Genomic DNA, 23,485 nt, shown 5'->3' with positions numbered 1-23,485 from the left:
TAGAATTGTGTCTTAAGAAATGTGAAAAATAAAAACCAGGATTTGTAGAATTTGATTTATTTCTGAAGTGTACATAAGAAACTGGGTATGCGTGGATGTTAACAGTTTTTTGTGAAGGCTGTCCTGGGCAATGGCAGCTTTTATGTCATCCTGCTTTACTGTTACCTGTGCCCTAGGTCCACACCTGTCTTCTCACCCACTTCAGATTGTTCCTTGAGAGAGAAGCTCTCCAGGGGGCAGGCAAGCATCTCCCCACAGATAGTACAACGCTAAGAACTAATTAAAGTAATTATCCTTTGCTGAAGATTTATACTTTAACAGTGAGGATAAGCCATAAATGCTGTGTGTGACCTGTATCTCCTGGGACCAAAGAGCTGCATTTACAGAGGGCCAATGCTGACTCTTCCACAGAGACAGCTTGGCACAGCTCAGACCAGAGACTCTCACAGACTGTGTTATTTTCTGGTCATTTGTCATCTCTGAACCCCACTGTCAGCTCTCAGTATTGAGAGTCAGATTTTGGGAATAAGCTGGGCAACAGACTACAGCACCAGTGGCTGTCATATTTTTTTTCTTGGCACCTCCAGCAGTCAGGTGTGAATCATGCCTTGTACCTAAGATTCAAGTCATCACTTGTAGCAGGCGCTGATTGAGGGCCATCTGTCTGTTCAGAACTAACTTCTGTGCTCTTGAAAATGAAGCTGTGCTGTGGAAGAAGCATGACACACAGTTGTATCAGCAAAACCATTCAGCATTGTCACAGATATAGTAATGAAATGATACTTTGCAATGCTGTCTGGTTTTGTTAGGAAAAGGGGCCTGTTTCTTAGGTGAGATTTCAGCATCCTTGTACAGCTATATCCTGTCCTAGAAATACTTCCTTGGCACAGCATGTGGTTTTTAACATATCAGTAATGCATTCATGCTGCAGACTGCCCTCTGCTGCAGGCATTGCGGAGGAGGCAGCTCCTCAGCCCGACTAAACTAGGTTACTAAAAATCAGGTGAATCAGGACATTTGAAATGATGACTGCTATGCTCCTTCAGGGCTGCAGGGAAGCTGTTTTAGTTTAGCCCTGTGTTTAAGCCGTTGTGGACACAGCTACACAGTGATTGCAGCAGGGATCAGCGAGCACTGCTTCCGTGGGCAGTCCTAAACTGCAAACCTCCACCCACACCCACAGCATCACTGCCTCAGCAGCAGTTCCAGCATGCCCTCTCTGACAGAAGGCTGTCACTGCAGTGAGGAAGCTGAGCTTTATAAGAAGAAAATTCTCACGGAAATCTCAAAATTGCAATTCCTAACCTTTGTGAGGCAGGTTGGTGCCATCAGCCCTGTGCTGCCAGCACCCATGGGCTCAATAGCATGCTGTCTCCAGGCCCTCCATTGCTGCTACTGCACTAAAAGACATTGGGCCAAGCAGGAGATGGCTGGCAGACTGCTGGGGTTCAGTAGAGAGCTGGGCAAGGAAACCCATTCTGCAGGTAGGGCAAGCCTTGAGACCACATCTACCACCACCCTGCTGCCTTCCGGTGCTCAGCCTCTTCAGCAATCTGCTCTGCACATAGCAAAATACAGCAATCAACTGCTTCCATTAATGTTTGACCATTATTTCCAACATTCCCTTTTACTTTTCCATCATGCTCTCAGCTTGTGAGAATCCTTCTGGCACGGGTACCCACTGTTTCATTGTCTCAGCAATGGGAGCAGATGCTGGCTGCTGATGAATCAGTGTGCCACGATAATGAGATAAACAATATTAGTTCATTTTGTGCTCTGCATTTGTTAGCTGCATTTTTCTTTGAGATGTACAGCAAGCTGCTGCTCTTGCCAGAAAATTCCAGCCCTGCCTACTCGATATCTTCAGTTTAAAATCTGCAAATAATTATCTTGCAAGCCAGGAACTGAGGGCTTTGTCAAGATGGTTTTACAGTCCAAAACTTAATGTAGCCATGACTCAGTTACTGCTATGTCCACCTTTTATATTTTTCACCTGCTGAACGCTCTCCTAGGCACCACCTCTGTTCACACTGCAATTACAATTACAAACACATTGGCTCTGTTTGGCTTTTTAAAACTTTAGGAGAGAATGTACATAAAGAGCCACAGTTGTGCTGTGGGATATTAATGGTCAGGTCTGGATTAGCAGTATTGCAGAAATTTAAGAAAAGCATAAGGAGGATTTAATTAATTAGGTGTTAAAAGTACTTTTGCCCACTCTGTTAGTATGACAAACTTCAAATTATAGGAATTCCTATCAGAGCTGTTTATCTTTTTAACCCCAATTAGCACTTGTAAAACACGTGCCAAGAACCATTCTCTCATTAAAAGCAAGTGCACCTATTTGATATCTCTTTGTGTGTTTTAAAAGGTCACATGTAATATCTATGTCAGCTTTAAATAACAAGAGGTAAAGCACAAATTAACCCATAGAGGATGCTGGAGGACTTCAGCTAGCTTTCAAAAAAACAAAAACAAAAAACCCCACCAGCATGAAATCAGCAAGAAGCACAAAACTTAGCACATCTGTCTGGTTTTGCTCACAGCTGAGATGCATACCTTGTTCTACATTAAGCACTGCTCACGAAGAGATAAACCGAGTGCTGGTGAAGCACACATACAGAGGTTTGTTCTCTCCTAGTGGGCAGCAGTCAGCGTCGCACTGGTGGTCACAGCCTGGAGAAGGCGAGCTCTGAGCCCTGTGCAGGGGTGTTCACTGGGCGTTTCTCAGCTCAGCCAGTGTGTCACTGCATGAGCCACTTTCTGGTCTGACATCACACAGAGGAGGCAGCCTGTGAGAGGATAATCAGAAGATAAGCACAGGTCTGTCTGTGTTCGGCCTGAGCTCGAGGCTGTGGCTCTAGGGGAGGCTGCTGAGGAAGCTGATTTAAGATAAGGGAAGAAGATAACAAAGCTGTGAAAATAGAGAATCTTGAAACTTTTTGTTAGTTTAGGGAAGGGAGATGAGACACGGTGAAATCCTACATAAAACCACAGAAAGGCACTAAATGGGAGCAGCCAGCCCTGCAATCCACCAGTCTCCAGCTGCCCTCGCCACCCTGGGCCCTCAGAGCCAGGAAGCCAGGAGATGCATGCTCCACCATCTCCCCCTCAGCTCTTCCACGTATTGCAGCACTAAGCACAGCATGCTCTGGTCTGAGCCCTGACATCATTTCATTGATCTGGATTGGGTCCAGGCAGCCAGGTCTAGCACAGCTCTGTTTGCATCAGCGCTGAGGCTGCTGCTGCTGCCCACCAAAGCAATGGGATGGGTTGGGACCTGACAGCCTGCCCATGTTAAAAATAGGGGGATCAGGGAGCAGGAGCTGCCACCAAGCTGGGCCAACAAGAGAACCTGACACTGCCCTGGGTGCCTGCCTGCACTCGTGGCCAGGCTGGACTCCTGCTAATGAGGGAAGCAGCCGTGGGGTGACACAAAGCTGCACTACCCCTTGCTCCCCTTTCCAGGAGGCAGCACTGCAGCACACGGTGGCATCTTGCTGCTGGCACGAGGTGCCCTGAGAAACATAAGGCCTGGGACGGGGTTGTGGCTGCTCCCTGCAGCAAGGTGAGCCCCGAGACCTGGCTGAGCTCTGCTGAACAGGCTGGAGGGATTGCCTAAGCAAAATGAGAGCTTGTGAGGAGAGCTGAGGATGAGGGCAGCACCGCAGGGCCCCTGGCTGGTGCAGAAAGCAAACAAACACCACCCTGGCCCCAGTGCAGGAGCAGCACACACACAGGTATCCCAGAGCTTACTCCATACCTGAAGACACATCGGTGACAGACAGCCGGGGCTGATTGGGACAAGGTGTTCAGGCCAGGCACGAAACATGAGCTGGTGCTGCCAGGCTGCAGGATAGCAGCACAGTGTGGAAAGGCAGGCATCTCCCTGCTGACTGATGGAGTCCTGCTGCCAGCCATGGGGCAGCAGCAGAAGCAGGGAAGATTTTCTGGCACCGCAGCACAGAAGCAGCCATCTGGACAGGCACACTGTCCCCACTCATTTACAGATTAATTAAGTCTCTGTTGTTGCTGGTACCACGGGAGATCTTACTGCAATGCAAGTCTGGACCCAACAGCAGTGAAAACGTAAACAAGTCGGAGGAAGAGGTGAGAAACTGAGTGCTCTTGTTGGGAAAAGGACCAAGAGGACGTACAGCACAAAGATGATGGGTAAGAGAGAGAGAACCCAGGTGGCAAAAAGCAAAAATACTCCCATGGAAGGGGAGAACCCAATGCCCACAGAGAAACAGAAATCAAAGCTGTGAGCGAATTGAAGAAAGCACACCATTATGCAGCTTTAAGCATGTAAACCATCGGGAAACCACCTGAAGCCCCCGATTCCTCGTGGAGTGAGGCAATCCCTCTCCAGCCACAGATCTGCTGCCTTGAGCCTGCTGTGAACCAAATCCCACCAAAGCCTCACCAGGGCGTTCTGCAAAGCCAACGCACAGTCTCTGCTGCATTTCTCCACCTGCTGAAATTTATTATATTTCCACATTAGCTGCACTGCTGTCACAGCATCACGTACACACTGTGAGATTTGACAATTTCTTTATTACAAAAAAAAAAAAAAAAGAAAGAAAGAAAGAAAGAAAAAAAAAAAAAGCTACAGTACTTTCCTCTACAACCGATTTCAAACCTCCTGGGCTCCACAGCGCACAGAGACCAATTACTACTGCTGTTATAGAAAAAAATGCAAAGTACGGATATGACATGAATCCTATCTGCTGTAGCTCTGGCTTCGCAACAGAGATTTTGCTGGAAGAAGAGCCTACGTGTGGAATACTTGGCAGAAAACTCAACTCTGATTTTGTTACGTAAACCTTTAACTTTTATTTTGGTAAGAAGAGGAGGAAGAGAGGCGGGCTGCTAGGGGATGGTATGAATTTCATGACCATCCACTTCCCGGAGGACACTCCTCATTTTTTGCATATGTGCATAAGTACAGGCTAGTCATGTCACACACAACAACTATTTTCTCTGCTGCACATCAGCCAATATGGTACATGCCAACTGTGGCAAGAACAACAGATGAAAGGCACAGACACGGTGCTAAGCAACTTGTTCAGCAATGCTCAAACTCACATGTAAACAAGAGAAATGAGAGTTAGTTTCCCAAGACCCTCATCAGAGAGAGGCACAGGGAAGGTCTCACTGGGATTTGAGTGTCCTCCCCATTCTGGGAAGCTGACATGGAACATGCTGCCATTAGATTTCTCAGATCCCAGTGGAAAAAAGGACCATCGTTAAACAGAACATTACAGACATCCGTAACGATTTCAGGAACCTACGCAGCCTGGGAGCTGGGAGATCCTGACTGCAGTGTTTGAGTGCAGAGCAGGAAATGGGCATAGGATCAGGGCCAAGAAAATGGGCTTATGTTTCTTTCAGCCCTGTGTCAGAAAGCTTCACATTTCCTAGAAGAGCTGATGACTGGCAAAACTCTTTTCTCTTGAAATACTTTTTATGGCAGTTTTTGCCCAAAAGGATGCTGCAGGATTTGCGAGCAGCAAAGTGTCTCTTTCTTTAATGCTGGAAAAGCAGCAGCCCAAATGAAACGTGATAGCTCTTTAATGGTACACAGATCTCCACTGGGTCCAGCTCCACCAGGCTCACCCTGCAGCTCCAGGTTCCCCAGAGGAGCTGCCTGCTTTGGTGCAGGGAGAAGGAAGCGGTCCTTTTCAACAGGCAAATGCTACAGCTGACAAACAGCACCAGCAAAAAATGGAGGACTGGGACTCATTTCTCTCCAGCACACCATGAAAAAGACATTCCAACAGAACATAACTGCAAACAACACAGGGACGAGTTTCTACCACTGTCTGCTGCCACTTTTCCTCCCTGAAACTCGCTTTTCTAGTCCTTCAAAGCTTCATCTCATTAAATTTCGTCACTGTTCTGTTTTAGGAATGTCCTTGTTAAAACTAAAACACCTGTAAGCCTTCCCTGGGCTCTTATTGAAAAAAAAAAACAAACAAGTGATCTTGGCATCTGTTCAGTCTAAAGTGACACATGTTACTGAAGACAGAACAACAGAAGTCCCCAGCCCCCTGCATTTAGAATTTGTAGAAGCATGGAAAGGAATAGTGAGAAAAGAACATAAAAGCTAAGGCTGATTTCTTCCTGGTTATATGTTTATGGAACATTTGCTTTGGAACAAAGGCGATGAACACTGACAGTTCCTATTGTGCTTTCCAAACATCCTCGGGTTGGGTGCAAATACCTTCATTAATCAGCTCAGCTCTAGAAACAAACTGCCAGTTAATTGCTGCTGCACAGACAGCCAGGGAGTTCTGACACTAAGACAGGTCCTACACACACACAGCCTTTTTGGACAGCTGATGCAGTTTTACTTTTGGCAACAGAACATCGCATTTGTAAAATAATGCAGATTTTTGGCTACTTGTGCCAATGTAAAGATTTGACCTTGAGCTCCATGGCAGTGTCCACTTAAGTACAGAAGTGTGTAGGACCAGAGACCACAGAGTTTGAAACGGCGTTAGAACCCACAGCTATACATGGCAGGCAATTAGCAATTACATATTTAAGCCTCCAAACAATCCACCACCAGTGTGCCCCACCAGCCAGCCAAACAGGCATTTTGCTCTCGGCCTCAGCCCCCATCACACCACCTGCATGCCTCTGTCATGCCCATCTAACTGCACTTTCAGTTTGTGGAGCTCTTCGATCTCTCGGTTGTGGCGCTCCGTTTTGTGCCGCACCAAAGAGCGGTAGAAGTGAATGGTGAAGACAACAAAGATCAGCCCCACTGGGACCATGATGATGGTGGAGACCAGAGCTGCCTGCCAGCCCGCGTGGCCGCTGGGCTTCTGGATGGTGGTGGTGTCGTTCTTCAGGATGGAGTCCACGGGCAGGAACTTGATCCAGCACAGCAGCACCACTTCCGCAAGGAAAAGGAGGATCCCCAGCACCGTGGAGAAGCCCCAGGCCAGCTCGATGTAGGGATGCATGCGCTCGTGTGGGGATTCGCTGATGGAATTCAGGTTGTGGATGTTGCTCACTGCTTCCACGTTAGGCAGAATGCAGGTGCTGATGAGAAGGGCAAAGAGATGAACAGCCACCAGCACTGTCGTGCAGGCGCTGAATGCGATGAGCAGCATCTGTGGGTACTTGTACTGCATCTCCAGCTGCACCTCCACCATGGCAACCTGGGGGAACAAGAACAAGAGACCACTACTCAACGGCTGCTGGTTTTCCACCGTTCAAGGCTTTAATCCAGGAAAGCATCTTTACTCAGGAAGAGCACCTAAGGGCAAGCACACACTCGAGTACTTTTAACAGCAGCCTAAACAGCCAGCCCCTTCCCTTGATGATGCACACACTGTCTGCAGCTTGGTCTATCTCAAGCTTTACACACACGGTTTGGTGCTGCAGTTTTCCAAAATAGCAGCTCCCTCCTTGCAGCCATACGAATGGCACCAAACCGTGCAGGCAGCACAGGAGCTCGTTACGCAGCTCACAGCCCGCAGGCAGCCATCCCGCTCACTGCTCTCACACCTTCCTCTTCTGCTCACCGCCGGCCGCTCGCTGCAGGAAGTTTCAACATGGTGAGTGTACAGGAGAGCAAAAGCAGCAGCCCTGCTGGCTGGCTGCCAGCCTGCCTACCCGGCCTCCCAAGGGAAGAATGAGAGCTACTTCATAATAATCCAAGTTAGTCCATAGTTAAAATAGCTGCCTTCTATTCTCCGAACGCTAAGTTGGTTTTTATTACAAATATGCCTGGATACAAGCTATTTATATCCCCAAATATCTCCCTTGAGGTCTCATAACTTACTGAAGGGAGCTGGATGGCTACTGGCTTACGGGCACAGTGACAACTCCATTCTCTGAGTTCAGAAAAGCAGGTTCCTATCAGCTAACAAATCTCTGAAGCTGTTCATTTTAAGTTACTTTAATGAAGCAAAGTATGAACAGCCATTCCAGGCTCTGTGTAATGATCTGCACCATTCACTCTGGCATTACTTATAACATTACTTAGGCATTGGGAAATTAAGTTGTCCCTGCTGGTGGCCCTGAAGAGGATTAAGGAGCATGGAAGCAGTGCTACGACTGCTGTCTTTCCTGCAGTTACCTTGAAATCACCAGCAGCCCGAAGGAGAGAGCAGGTCAGGTCTGAACAGATCTGCTAGCTGCAGGACACAACACGTGTGTGGGGTAGGAAATGGCAGTCGCAGCATGCCCAGGCTTTATTCCTACATCAACTACAAACAATGTAAGAGATGCTAAGAACACTGGAACAGTTTTTGGGCATTCCCAGCCCCGTGTTCTGGTGAGAAATATGTGGTTGTGTTTTTTTGTTTGTTTGTTTGTTTTGAGAGGTTCCTGTTAGTAGCTCCTGTCACAGAGAGGGAAAAAAAACACAGGTTTGGCTTCACCACCATTGCAAGAAAGGTCCATGGAAATAAAGCATACACCACACTGCCTTAAAATCATAGTATTGCTGAGGGTGGGGAAGACCCCAAGCCCAACCCCAGCCCACCATGCCCACATCCTTCAGTGCCACATGTCCACAGTTCTGGAGCACCTCCAGGGATGGGGACTCCCCTCCTCCCTGGGCAGCTGTGCCACGGCAGCACTGCCATTTCTGAGAAATGTTTCCTAATATCCAACCTGAGCCTCCACTGACACAACTTAAGACCATCACCTCTCATCCCCTAATCAGAGTCATCTTGGTTGGAAAAGACCCTGAAGACCCCCCACATCCAGCCATCAACCTGACCTGTGTTCCTTTTCCAGTTCCCTGCACACAGATTTGAGGAGATCAGACTTATCCTCTGCTGCAGTGCCCTGCATGACACACCTGTACAGCACAGTGATCGTCAGTCAAGCTACACCAGGCAGGAGAAGCTGCAGGTGCATCATTCATTCCTGAGGGCTCAACCACCCAGCAACACAGCATCCAGCAAGCTGAACAGGAACTGTACCAGCATGTTGAGTCCATAGCTTTATATCAGAGCTGAAAGGCTGGCTGATGCCAACATATCAATTTCTAGCTGTTACCCGTTGCATCAGCAGCACTTTGCAGCTAATTGGATGTTTCCTCCCAGACAAACCTGTTCCCTAGGGCTGGCTTCAGCTGTGCAACACGATGAATTTTTAACATTGACTGATGGTTCAGTAAGAGGTATTTCATAGAAAAACATCAACAATCCAGATAGGGCAGCAAGGCAGAAAAACAGTTTGTTTAACACAAACAGACAAGGTGAGCGAGCTCTATTGCTTTACCCCATACAGATTGTCATGTCATCCTCTGACCGGGATAAGAGAAAGAGGACAAGCTGACATAACCCATTTAAAAGCCATTAAGCATGCTACATGGTCTGTCAAACTATTAATATGTCACGTTCAATACAATTATACTCCTCTGTGATAGCAGCCCCCTCTGCTTTAACCTCCTTGCAGAAGCCAAGGTATCAAGGGATTGACTCTGCAAGGCGCTGAGCACGCTGCTGAGCAGCAGAGGATTTCAGCACGGGCTTAATGTTAAGCTCAAGGATTGCCCTGCTGGACCTCACACTTGTAGGTTTGCTAAAGGAGCGTGTGCTCTGAATTAAGCACAAGTTAGATTATGGGCTATGATGCTTTTCTCTCATCATTTCTTTGTAAAGATCACTGGAGCCCAGATTGTCCACAACAAAGAAGTTGCTCATCTTGAGAAATTCAGACGAGCACAGATAGTATCACACAGGAGGATAACAAATGGTTTCACATAGAGCACGTTACATCCACACAGATGGTTCGGCAGCCTGTGCAAACAATCACTCCAGTAGATCTGTTGGGCTTTTTTTTTTTTTTTTTTCCTTCTTCTTTTCCCTCTCCCTAAATCAAATGCATATCCCACAGCAATTAGACAAGTGCTGCTAGTGGGAACAGCTCTTCTTTCCAAGCAGGGAAATTAAGGAGATTTCCCATGCTCCCTCTCAATCCCCTTCACCTGCAGTCTGCCCAGGGAGGCTCGTGCAGCCATGCAGCCCCTCTGTGCAGCACTGGAGCTGGAAGCAGCCACATCCTCCCGGCCCTCTGCCAGGAATACCACAGATAGCATCGCGTAACGAGGGAGGTTTGCATTATTCTGCAGCCTGTCCAGAAGGAGCTGGATCAAAGCCACCGCCTGTTGATTAAATATCCATCAGCTTGTAATAATTGTCAGCCAATATGGGACTGGCTGGAATTGCACACACTGACAGGGAAGTAAATAAAGCAATAGCCAAGCCCTGTGTGACACCTGTTTACATGCTATGGGCACACAGTGCTGCACAGGAACCACTTAACTCTAAATAACTGCACCACTTTCATCAATAGCCACTCTTAGTCAGTGTCCACATCCTAAGCACAAGCCTACCAACCTATGGACAGCAACAGATGCATCACCTTCCACTGGAAGGCCAATGTGACCAGGCTGCTGATAAAGAGAATTCCTTACTGCAAAAACACCAGTTTCTGAGAAACACTAATTTGGGATGTACTTACTGTATTAAGCCGATGGTCTATGAATAATACTACACCTATTGTTAGAGACAAGGCAAAGGGAGCTCCCTGGCACCAGCTCTAACATGCGCCCACCTACCGCCTTGCTTTAATGCTGCTCCACTTCGGGCAGCAACAAAACAGAACTCCCCACTGTAATGCTAAGGAGCATTCATCTGCTGGGGGTGGAGATGCAGGGGTGGGAGAAGCTTAAAAAGCCCACAAAACTCTACAAAACATAGAAAGCTCCCCAAGCCTGCCCATCTCCTCCATGCAGCTCCCTTACATCACATCCTGCCCTCTGCATGTGTGTGTTCAGACCTCAGCAGCAGCTCACTTCCTGGACAGAAAATCTCTGCAGAAGAGATTTCACTCTGGATAAAACCAGAGGGGAGAGGAGGAGGCTGATGGCATCACAGCTCAAAAGCCTGAGCACCACACCGCTATCTCGTGGTGTTTATTTATGCGCTCCCTGACACAGCTCTGACCTATGCAATAGTTCCCAGCTAACACCCAAGCACAGAGCACAGCAAGGACGAGGGATTACTCCCAACAGGCAGCACTGACAAAAATACACTCGGTTTGGCTCCCTGCAGGCTGCACAGCCCTCTGACGTTGTGCCCGAGGCCGCGGGGCCTCTCACAACATGATCTCCCTGTTTGTGCCATGCAAAGTGCTTCCTGGCAGGCTGCCAGCCAGCCTCCACCTTATTACAGGCACCACGACCTGAAAAAACATACAGAAAATGAGATTAGGACCACAGCTGTGAGCAGGTGCAGCCGGCAACACCTGGCCTTGGGGCACTGCTTGGATATGGGGCAGCTCTCTGGATCGTTTGCAGGGAGGAGATCAGTGTTTGCAAAGGGCTGGGAGGATAACTGGGAGGTGTGGGCAGCTCCTGTATCCACACTGTCTTGGGACAGCCAAGCACATCACAGCACACCCTGCTTCTTCACAGGGACAGAACACCAATTAATAGAGATTTGTTGTTGTTGTTGTTACTTTTTCATAATCTAGAAAGCGTTCCTGCAAAACCAACCTACCATTGCAAATCCAGAGAGCAGAGCAGAGGTTCTGCTGGAGGCTTTCAGCTTGGCTCGGCTCAGGTACAGCTTCCTCCAGGACAGGGCCTGAACAGAGTGGTGGTTGGAGGTCACCAGCTCCAGGTAGCTGCGGCGCACCCAGTCCCGATAATCCATGCCCTTGGTGCCAGGCTCAGAGCAGCAAGCAGGAGTGGAGGGATCCACTGGGACGTTCAGTTCAGAACTCATCATGAGGGAAGCACTGTGGAAATAAAAAAGCCGTGGTCAGGACGAGGCAGCAGACAGGATGAGCTGCTGGAAAAGCTGTGCTGGAACGAGGCTATCCTCAGTCAGTAGGGAAATGATGTACAGAACCACCTGCCTGCTAGAACTGATCAAGAGAACCAGGTGGGATTGCAGAAGGAAACCTGGAACTGCTCCAGTGTGATCGGGGAGGTTGCACAGCACCCAACTTTACACGTCAAAGCCAACATCTCAACTTTCCCCTTTCATTCCTCCCCACTCATTTGTTTTACAAAAATACACTTTGAAAATACGGTCACCATCCCATTGTTTGGTTTTTAAGTTGGCAGTTTAATGTCACACCGCATTGTGCATCAGCTCCAGATGCATTGCATTAACGTACCAGGGTACATCCAACTGAAGTGCGCAGGGCTCACTCTGTGCTCCCTTTGGACACCAGTTTTTCCATTCACCCATTGCTCAGCTCACACAGGCACAGCTCTTGCCCAAAGCAGCCACGGAGCTGAACGCTGCATGGGGTTAACAAATGGATCTCCCAAGCTCCTGCAGCAGAAACTTCCCCCTGAATCTCCAGCAGCTCCCTGAAGGAGAACTGATCAGCCCCAGCCCCACACCTGTGGGTCACAGGCACCGTGCTGTTTGCCGGAGCACAGCTCCAGCCCTGCCCAGCTCCCCGCCATATGGTGTGGGCTTATCAAGTCATGGTTGCCAGGAGACTGGAGGAAGCAGCCGAGATAAAAAGCACCAACTGCCCCCAGCTCTGAGCCACACTGCTCAAAAGGAACAGTGACCAAGGCTGCAGCTGCAAGCCAAGCACTGTGAGCTGTGAGACTGCCTGTGAGTGGCAGAATTACGGCACTGCTTCCTGTGATGGCATCCTGTATATGCAGAGTGGGGGTGCTGGCTTTGTTTTCGCTGGGACGCCGACGGTCTCTGCGCTGCCATTTGTTTTCATAAAGCACACAGGAATTCAGCATGTTGGAAACATCAAGCCCGGGACAAATTCCATTAAAAGAAACACGAATTCAGAGGTTACAAGGGGAGAACAGGAACATCCAATCACAGCTGCTTCTTTCCTTAGAAAAATAAACTGAAAATACCACAAGGATGAATTTTTACTCTAGAGCAACTCCAGAGATGTTCCCAAGTAAGTAAACATCTGCAGAAGGAAACCCATAAACCCATGGAACAGCACTCACCTGGCTGCCTACGGGCATGGAGGGGCTGCGGGGGACTCCGGGGGCTGAAACACAAAACCAAAGGAGCGTTTTACACTCACGGTACCTTCAGCTGGAAGCATCCTCACTCTGGAAGCCCTTTTCAGGCAGCAGTCTGCACCAGAGGTGAGTTATGGGGAGATCCACGCTCCTGCCTTGGAGGTTACAGGTTCGGAACAGAAGCACACGCGCTGGTGGGGCTGCACCGCACCGCACCGCACCGCACAGCACGAGGCTGCGTGCCCGGAGGCTCTTTCTCAGCTCTGGCCAAACTCGTGCCAGGTCACCGCTGTGCCAAACCGCCGCTGAAGACGCAAGGCGCCGACTCGTATTGATGTCGGTATCCCGCGCAGCGCCAGCTCGGAGGAAGGGAAGCCCCGGCAGCGCCCTGCATCCGACCTCCGGGGTGCGAGCGCGGGGATTCCTGCACGGCACGACTGAGGTAGGCAGCCCGGCTCCCAGCGCTCGCACGGCAGCCTCTCCGTGGGCCTTCAGACCCCGCCCCTCAGACCCGTGCGGAGCAGCGTGCCGGTGCCTTCCTGCCCCGCGGCCAGGCCGGAGCCCCAGACGCCCTCCAACCCCGGATTCCGCCGCTTTGAACCCGTACCCTGGTAGAACGAAGCCCCCTCCCCCGCCGGGCCGGTCTCCCCGCTCACCGCTGCTGCCCGCTGGCCGGTTCGAGCGCGGCGCCCCGGGAGCCGCCGGGTACCGGAGCCTCCGCCGCCTCCACCGCTGCCAAGGCAACGCCGGGCCCCCGCCACGTGACCCGCAGGAAATGGGGGGGGCTGCCGGTAGCCCCGCCCCTCGGCACGTGACCGCAGCCACATTGGCCAGGGCTACGCCAGGCCCCGCCCTCTTGCCGATAGCCCCGCCCCCTCCGAACGCGTACTGCTGGGGAAGCCCGGGCCGGTGGATGCTTCATTGCGTGCGGCGATCCCAGCTCTCCATCGTTGCACAGAGAACGTACCGGTAGCACGGGATGTAAATGCGCTTTTATTACGGTTACTATACAGCAAAAGCCTACGCTAGAGGCAGTGCTGAGCGCTGAAGGAGCCGCCCTTTGTAAATGAGGGCTATGAGAGCTGCTGCTATCTCCCTGCATTCCTCCTCTGTTGACTTAGCAGGAAATCCCGCATAAACCCATCAGAGGAGCACGGGAGGGGGCAGACTACGGGAAATAGGAAGGAGCTCCTGCCCTGAAAACGAGATAAAGCGCTCGGAGGCAGCAGCGCAGTGCTCCAGCTCAATGGCACAGCGGTCTGTCATCCTGATAGCATCAGCACAGGGGAAGGGAGGAAGCAACAAAGGAAAACAATTCCTAGAAACGTGGTAGAGAGACAAACGTATTTTCCTGACCGTGCTTTTCATCTCTGAGATTAGGAATACCTCCGCACGGTCACAGCACTAACGCTGCTGGCTCCTGTGGAAGTGGGGCAGCCCATTCAGGTCCCTGGTGACATCTCTCCTTTCTCTGATGCAGACTGACTCCTCTGGAAAGAAATCCAAAGTGAGAACTTAATGGAAGCAGGTCACGCTTTGGGGCTGTTTAAAATCTTCACATTACTGCTGCTGTATCTGGAGCAAGAAGCAACTCCTGAACTGTTCTTTGTTTTACTGCACTTGGGAGCGCTTCCATTTTTCCGCCCCATGGATGATGCTTCTCCCATACAGATGTCACAGCACCTGTGCTTTGTCTTCACACCAAAACTTCCCTCACTCATAAGTGTCTTTGTATTCTGGAAGACCACCACAGCATGGCATGGTATTATCAGAACCCAGAGCAACGCATACCGAATACGGACCCTGCCGCTAAAAGGATGGCCATAGGGCAGACACCACCCTCGGCAACACATTCTCTTGGCTTCTTATGGGTTTCACATACAAACCAAGCACTCCTCACAAATGCAGCACGTGAATAATTCAGGATGGGCAGCACAGTGTCCTGAGGAGCCAGGGCAGGGTCATACAACCTGTGTTTAATTCACCAAGACCAACTCAAGTCCATCTTCTTCCCAACTGTGAGAAGTCCTCGTGCAGCACACGCCTGCTCTGCTTAATGCCAACCAGCACTGATTTATTCAGCTCAAAAGCCTGACAAGCTCACAGGCAGAACAGTCTTTGTTTATTTGCAAGGCTCTCAATTTCCCTCCAACCAAAAGCTAACAAACACCACAACATGGCTTGTCCCACATCACAGATGCATCAACAGGGCGTACCTACCCAAAGGGGATTTGAGTGAAATAATTCCCCTAACTCAGCACTTTACACTGTGATAACACCAAAACTGTGGGACATCCAGTCTGTATCTTAAGCACTACAGAATGAAACAGTCACAACTTACCCAAAGCACGTGGTTCTACCCAGATTTAACACAAGAGTTCCATGTGGAGCTCGAGCTGGGGTATGGAGGCACAGGGGATCTAATCCAAAACAGCACTTGATGACATCTGCTCCCCCACTGTCACAGAAATACCACTGAGAAACCACTGCATAAAGCCAGCACAGAGTGCCGGATTTCTGGCAGCACTGTTCAAGGACTAAAAACTAACAAGTGATTCCTTTTCACTGTTTTTGCTTTAAATAATTTGGCATTAACAAGAACTTGAGAAGAAGTAGCGCCACATTCCAGATGCTGATGCTGTGTGATGCGGGCACTGCTAGTTCAAGATGCACTGAAAAGACAACAACCTAATTTACAAGTAAAACCATTAATGCATTTGCTTTTCATTTAAGCATCAACAAACATACATACAGATTATTTTTTTTCTTACCAGAGAACTCAGTTCAAAGCAGAGAGCTCAACAGAGGGAAAGCCAGGTGTCACTACATGAAGCTTAACACAAGCAATGCTCTTCCATTCCAACCCCTTCTGCTTTACAGATTTGGAGGTTTTACACACACAGTCTTTAGGAAAACCTTAATAATGATCAAATCCAAAAGCAAAAAGTATATGAAATGCAGCTATCACCTTTTTCCATATTTTCATGTGCCAAATCGCTTGGCCTTTCTGTTCCTTCCTGCAGCATTGCAAACACCTCTTCATTGCACCAAAATCCTCTTCAAATAAAAGAAGACAGAACAATCCAACACATCCCTTTTATTAATTTAAAAAACAGGGAAGAAAAGTAATAGGGAAAGTTTTAGCAATAGAAAAGGGATCTGGCTTAAAAATCTATAGAACTTGTCTAGAACATAAACTGATTTCTTGGGTTAGAGATGACCCCATACAAAACCCCAGATTCAGAACACTCACAGTGCATGACAGCCTGGCTACAGACCACTTTTCTATTTCAGCCTGAACTCTGCCCTTAGATTCAGGTATCTGGTTGCTACCAGCTTTGACAACATTAGATTATGTAGTCCTCACAGTAATATTTTCCTTAAATGGTAATGGGTGTGTTTTAGTTTTCAGACAGAAAAACACTCTGGGCCGTGTCAGAAAGAACTCTAAGGTCACAGAGACTTATGGCTGACTCATTAGAGCAAACAGAGCAGACTGCACAGCAGTTATACAAGCAATTAAGAAAAAAAATCTCTTATTTGGCATTTCTCTATCGACATCTCTCAGGCCTGCGATGCGAAGGTCATTCACCATTAAGCAGATACAACGTTCACCAATGGGTTCTGCTTGGCTGAGATGAAAGACTTTCATGCTTCTGCATGTAAAGCAATGAACGGTGTTTCCTGCTGTCCCTCAGAGGCCTCATCCTCTTCCCATCACAAAACTTGGCTCCTCAGCATCATCTTCCTTCTCTTCCTCCTCCTTGCAATCCTCTTCGTCATCCTCACTGCTGACTCGCTCTTGAGACTGATCAGACTCTAAAAACAGAAACCACAAGAACTGGTAACACATCCATGTCCTCCTCCTCATGTACTTCACAACGAAGTACAAACAGGTATTAGATCATACCAATTAGTACCAACAGATTAATCGTTAGATAACATGCCCCACGTGTCCTCCGTGTGAAGAATCTCATAACAGTGAGTGAAGCAGAGCTCTGAATACCAAATTCTTCCTTGGAGAAGCAGTCCCTTACCTCCAGCACTCAAGCTGCATTACCATTGTGACAAGCCCAACATTAAAGAACTCCACCTCCTATTGAATGCTATCTCAGTCAGAGGCAGTCAGGTGCTAAAGTCATAGATTATCTCATTCCCAATCTCACCCCTGCGTGTTGGCACAAACTTTCAAGTATCACAAAACACTGCTAAAGAATGCACACACCAGGAAGCTGCCTGCCAGGCTCCATGCATTTCAGCATCTATCCAGGTTCACAGGAACTCCACAGGGTGCCAAAACCTTTAACAGACTGTTAAGTTTATTACAAGCACAGGAACCCTTTAAGGTAGGTGCCAGATTAGCTGGGATCACAGAAAACCAGTGAAAGACCAGAAGAGAAAACACCTTCTAGAAATTAAATAATGCATATGGAAATTAGGTATGGCATAAAGAGCAACCTGGATCTGACAGCCATAACTGCTGTCACACCCCTCCTACCTCCCTGTTTCTCAGGTCAACTCAGCTCAGCTCAGGCTCTGACCGCAGTGTGTAGGATCAGTGGTGCGATGCCACCGTGTGGTGAAGTTCAATCCTATCAGTTTGTGTTGGACTGTAAAACTTCGTGCCAACCCTTCTTCTTAACAGCTTTCCTTCACAAAGGTGAAAGATGGCCACAAGTCCTATTCATTTCTTTACGTAAATGCTTGCCTACCAGGTCTGACAAGCACTTCAATTGATTTGGAAAAAAACTCTCAGATCTCAAGGCACACAAAACTAGTAAAAGACAAGCCTGTTCTCAGCAGACTAAAGACAGCTGTATGTGGTTTCCAGCTTATTTATTTGGTTTTAAAATAGAGAATCACAAAGTATAACAAGCAAAGAACTGTTCTAAAGACAGAGGGGCTCAGAACCCGGCTCCCCAAAGATGACTTATTTTACGTGGCAGTCCTGTAGCACAGAGTCCTGGCTCCTCCCTCTCCCAACCCCCCTGCAGAGCCAGGCATTCTATTTCACTAAGCTCACACTCAGATTCTCCCCCCAGTCACAGTTTATGTGCAAGTAGCTTTTAAAAACAAACCAGACCAAAAGCACTCTGTCTGCTACATTCCCTTGCTGTCACAAGTACAATTAACCTAATGATTAATCTATCCTCCCACATCTACATGGGAGGCTGGCAGTGGTTCAGCTGAAACAGATCCAAACAAGAGCAGAAATAAAGTAGAACTGTCAGACAAGTTATGTTCTAGCAGAATTACCAGCAACTGTGTTAACTTCCCAGACTTACTGTGATCAATGGGCTCGGCTCTTTGAAAAATTAAGGTAAAGTTCACTCATTAAAAGGAAGCAATGAGCATCCAAACATTTGAACAAACATCTGTTCCGACACCGCTGAACGTTTATTTCCAAGACGGCAGGAGAACAGAGGCAGAGCTTATTTCTACATGAAATGAAATAGTTGTGTGGAACAGATGGCACCAAGGTGGCTTAATTTCTTACATACGTAACCATAACTTAGCTTCCTGTTGTCCAAGCCGTGCATTTTTCCCCTTTTTCTCAGGTGCATCTAAAAATATGGCTTTCAAAGAGGACTTTCGACAGACGAACAGAAGTACCACACTTGAGACTCAGTCCTATCCATGAAGAATGCTTGGTGGGAGGTGGGATAAGCCCTCCTAAGGGTTATTAGAAAACAGAACTGAGACTTGAAAAAAGAAAACTAAATCTCACTGACCTTTTTCCTGCTTCTTTTGTTCAAGTTTATTTTTCTTAGCTTGCAGTTTCTTCTCTTTTAGCTTCTGGCTAAAAAGCAAGGAAAAAAGACTCACATAAATCCAACATTGTAAAGTGTCTGCACACTGTAATTACACACTGATTAAGGACCTATTACAGACATCCCAGGAAAAGACTTCAGAGAAGTGCAAATTTGGTCTCAACAAGTGGTAGCAAATGTAGATATAAGACCAACAGAAACTTTTCTATGTTGGTTTTAGTCCTATGGATGCAACTACAACTGAAATCATACGATAAACAAGGATCTTCCAGAACACAACAAAGGAGGAACAAGAATGAAACTGTTCCTACATTTTAGCTACTCAACCTATAAAAATGTGGAGAAAACTTTATCAAAATCCCAAGCTGTTGGAATTCAACACTGAAAAAAATCATTATCAGTAATCTGCTTTTAATAATAATAATAATAATAATAATAATAATAATAATAATAATAATAATAATGCTGCAATATACTTTGATCTTCACCTTCGGCTGTGCTTAATCATTGGAATAACACTGGGGATGATAAGAGGAGATCTCAGTTCTGTTACCTAACAAAGACAGACAGGCAGTCTAATGGCAGACACCAGGCAGAGCAATCTGGGACTCGTGTTCCCCTCACAACACAGTCAGAGGGTTCTACAGAAAGACCCCAACACCACACCTGGGAGCTCAGGACAGAAAAGTGGTGAGATACATTAGGGGTCTCCTGCGTGCCACAACTGCTTGATATTTACACCATAAGACCATTCAATGCAAGGAGGTGTTTACGTGTTTGGGCAGCATTTCCTGCTCGAACACTTGTTCTGCTTCTCAGCCAAGGAAGAAGCAGCAGCCAGATCTGATGTGCTGGCCATCTGTTGGACCACACTACATGTAAAGTAAGATGGCAGCAGTGTTTGTGTTGTGCACATTTGTGCTAATGTGCCAGTGAGTCACTTTGCATAGGCCTTTCAGCAGCAGCTCTCAGCTACAAAATGCAAAATGCTCATTCTCAAAAAGACAAGAGAGAAGCTGCTGAGGGCCAGACGCTGGCAGAGGTAAGCAGCCATGATATCTGCTATTTCTGAAAGGCATGGCAGACTGGAACGTAACATCTTACATCTCTGCTAATGATTCTCAGACCATTTCTTCTGTTTCACTTTGCCTAAAACGCGTGGGAAAGGAATGATTTCATATTTCTTATTTTTTCTATTTAACTTAATAGATAGCCAGCATATTACTGAGGTAGGTAGAAACTGCTACTGACTTTAACAACACTGCACAGCCTTTTCTATACCCATGCACTGAACTGGGCTAGTCACACTGGCAGCACGTCATGCACCATCACACCCTACTACTCCTAATCCATACAAGCATCCGTTAAGCAGCACCACTTTCGCACTCGAGTTGCTTGATGTCAGCTGCTACAGACAAGCAAGACGTGTGTACAGAACTTTCCTGACACTGCTCAAACAAATACACAGTAAGGCTTCTTGCAGTCAGTGTGACAGTGTCAGCAAAAGCTGCTCAAGCAGCCAACGTTATCTTGCTTGCAACGGCACTGAAAATAAAACCACACCAGCAAAGCGTGTCAAATTTACAGATGCCTTTACAAACCAATGACATTAATGAAATTAATTTATGCAGACAGATTTCTTGGCTGATTGATGCAGACACAGAACAAGAGTATTTATCCAAAGGATGTAGCTGCAGATGAGGCACAGGGCATGAGGTTTTCCATGTCAAACCTCCCGGGAGCAATCTGCCCTTACCGCTTCCTTCTGCGTTTTGCTGTTTGCTCTTCTGCAATCATCTTATTCCTCTCCAGTTTCTTCTGGAATTCCTCATCTAGTCTTTGCTGTAATTGATCACATGTTATACTTTGGTCACAACCTAAATTAAAATACTTCTTTTCAAAATCATGTCCTTTTAGGGAGAAGTCCTTTAGCAAAATACAGAAGGGAGCTCTGCCAGATTTTGTCTGGCTGCTTCGTTAACAAAACACATAATTCTAGGGAAGACTTGTATACAGACAGCATTGGTAACCTGCAGCCTGAGCCAACCACTGAGCACTTCAGAGGAAAGAATCCTCAACAAAACAGATGAGTGACATTGGGCTTCTGCCCTAAAGAATGTATCAATAAAAACAAGAGGACAGTCTGAGACACAAACAGAAACATGTGAATTAGAGGACTCATTTTGGCCAAGAGAGAACATAACAACAATGCTCCCTGAAAGAGGAGACACTCTTAACAGATCTGTATTCTGCGTGCATGCAACTGCTTCGATGTTGTCTGTGCAAGACACTGGTATTAGGGATTTCATTTTATACTTAGAGACATTTCTAACAGCTGTTAAAGCATTCTCAAACCCACATGAGAACACAAAAATTCATCTGTCGTATTACACATTAGGATCTCTAGTGAACAGAGAAGATGGGGGATGTCTGACACAAAGCATCAAACGTTTTAATGCTGACAAAAGACACCACGTGTCACATATTCCTTTGATGTTTTCTTTTGATGAGAAGTGGTTTGGAACTGAATTGTTTGCACATGATTTTATAAGGAAAAAAAAAAAAAAATAGCAATGGACACCAAAGGCTTATGAGAAAAAAATAGAGAGTCCTGCTGACCTTCTCAGCCATGGCATCCATGAAATCCTGCCTCTGGTACTCTCGGCGCCGAAGATGCCGGTACACGTGAAACTCCCCACTGCCAGCTCCAGCACTGGAACCTGCAATAAGGAGGGGTTTGTCTGCTAGAAGATAATACACACTGGATGCTCACAAATTACTACAGCTAGATGCTGGGGGGCCGGATATCTGAAAGTGCAGTGTACAAAGAAAGTCTATTAACAACACAGAGTGTGTCTGCATTTTATATAGGAGCAAACAACTCCCAATCAAAAGCCAAAGTGAGCTGCAAACTCTTACATTTCAATGCAGTTTCTACCAGTCAGGACCAACAGCAATCACCATATCCTCCCAATTACTTCCCTGAAGAGAACTCACCCTTAGCTGGACACAGAAGCACAAGACCTCGAGTTAAACGCACACCTTGCTGTCTCCTAGACAGGGGTGAACTACAACATCCTGCTGAGGCTGCCTCTCACTGATTCTCCCCATCTCATACAAAAAAAATAAAGATCAACTGAAAGGTGATAAAACCCACTGCACTGTTGTTTCCCACATAAAACTGACTCCACTGACAGTTTTTGTACGTTTCTTCATGAACAAAATCCCTACAGTTTTCTTTTCCTACCACCAATCTACATGTTAAAGTCTCAGAGGAGCTTTCAGTGTGGCACTCATTTTCACCCTGTGCCTCCTAAGCCATTTCTCAATGCAAAGTACACAAAAGCATTCTTAAAAGAAGACACCTAATAATTAAAACACGAGATTGCAATAGGGCACTTTGATACCAACAGAATCCCAGCACGTCAGGTGCTCCTAAAAAAACAAAACAGCTCTACTGAAGCACCTGGCAAAGCTATTTGAAAAACCTATGAGGGAATTGTAATAATGAGAACAGTTTACAAAAACATGTAAAACTTTTGATCTTAGATCAGTTATTCTGAAATATGAACAAGCTGGCCTTTAGGAAGGATCAATAAGATGAAGATTCCAAAGAATCTGCAGATCTACATGCAGATGCACTTTAGACTACAAATACTAACCCTAATTCCTCCAGATAGAAGCGTAGGCAGAACACTTGGGCTGGATTCCCTCCATGGCTGTCAGCTCCCTAGCTGACCATGTGCTGTCACATCCCTGCATGCCTCTGCCTCTCACCACCCAAGATTCAGACTCAAATCAATTAAAAGAGGTAATTCACAACTGTAAGCTTCCAGAACACTTTCATACCTGTGGAAAAGACAATTTACTTGTGCCTTGTGATCACTACAGCACAAATTACTCCTTTACATGTAGCTTGTCTACTGGAGTGCCACAGGTTTTGACTTTGATTAAAGCAAGGCCCACGAACAATGAGACGTTGAGAAAACAACTCAAAAAGCTCATTTTATACCTCTTTTCTCCAACAAAATGATTGCCAACAGGGAATCACCTCCAGTTTTTCTGTTAAATAGTGTCTAAGCTCAAAATGGCTGATCCTACAGTTATCTGAAGAGCAGTGCCTTTACCCATCACATCTCTGACAAATTCCGGGGGAGGCCGTGGCGCCCACTCATTCAGCTTCTCAGGAATTGGTACAGTCTTTTCCTGTAAGAACAAACCAACCATCAGCATCCTCCGGGGGCAACACCTACAGTTCTAACACAGGATGGCACGTGCATGCCCGCAGCCCCTTCCACCACAGGACAGACCCCAGAAGGAGCACAGCTGTGGATACATCTCCACTGACAGGGAGCGGGCAGAAAGCAGGAACCAGAGGACACCTCTCAGGACAAGGGTCAAGACGCCTCATTAGAGCCCAAGGGTTGAGATTTCCCACCAGCTCCCGGAAAATGCACAGCAAGAGGCAGACATCGGAGTCCTGGGCTGCCCCATTCCCCGCAGGGCGCCTCTTCCCTCACAGCCCAGGGTGGGACACGAGCTCAGTACCCGTCCCTTCGCGGCCGCAAGCACGAAGCCGGCCCGCTTCCCGTCCCCTCACCGGGTTCCTCATGAGGCGCTCGAGGCGGAGGCGCTGCTCCTCGGCGGCGTTGCGAGGGATGACGAGTGGCTGCGGCTCCTTGCGGGGCCGGGGCGGGCGCGGGGCCGAGGGCGCCGCCAT

The 23,485-nt window shown here is 47.5% G+C and overlaps 2 protein-coding genes across 3 annotated transcripts; both read right to left on the bottom strand.

Annotated features, from left to right (window-relative positions):
• Positions 1–6,626: 6,626 nt before the first annotated feature.
• On the bottom strand, positions 6,627–12,722 carry ORAI2 (ORAI calcium release-activated calcium modulator 2; the record flags this gene model as incomplete). 2 transcript variants are annotated; one of them, XM_079545056.1, is made up of 3 exons in its annotated part: positions 6,627–7,172; positions 11,535–11,775; positions 12,610–12,722. In XM_079545056.1, the coding sequence occupies 3 exons, from the start codon at positions 12,720–12,722 to the stop codon at positions 6,627–6,629; spliced, it is 900 nt and encodes a 299-aa protein (XP_079401182.1). The 2 variants fall into 2 exon arrangements, with proteins under 2 accessions (XP_079401182.1, XP_079401183.1); XM_079545057.1 differs by lacking the exon at positions 12,610–12,722 and having other exon boundaries at positions 6,627–7,211; positions 11,535–11,762.
• A 3,975-nt stretch (positions 12,723–16,697) lies between these two features.
• Positions 16,698–23,485, bottom strand: PRKRIP1 (PRKR interacting protein 1; the record flags this gene model as incomplete). Its single annotated transcript, XM_079545154.1, has 6 exons — positions 16,698–16,813; positions 18,727–18,794; positions 20,522–20,607; positions 21,385–21,485; positions 22,893–22,971; positions 23,366–23,485. 6 exons carry the CDS (start codon positions 23,483–23,485, stop codon positions 16,698–16,700), a joined length of 570 nt encoding a protein of 189 aa, XP_079401280.1.

This window comes from Tetrao urogallus (genome assembly GCF_951394365.1).
Source record: "Tetrao urogallus genome assembly, chromosome: 20".
NCBI lineage: Eukaryota > Metazoa > Chordata > Aves > Galliformes > Phasianidae > Tetrao > Tetrao urogallus.
Note: the sequence above shows the minus strand (reverse complement) of the source record. Positions and strands in the feature narration are given on the sequence as shown.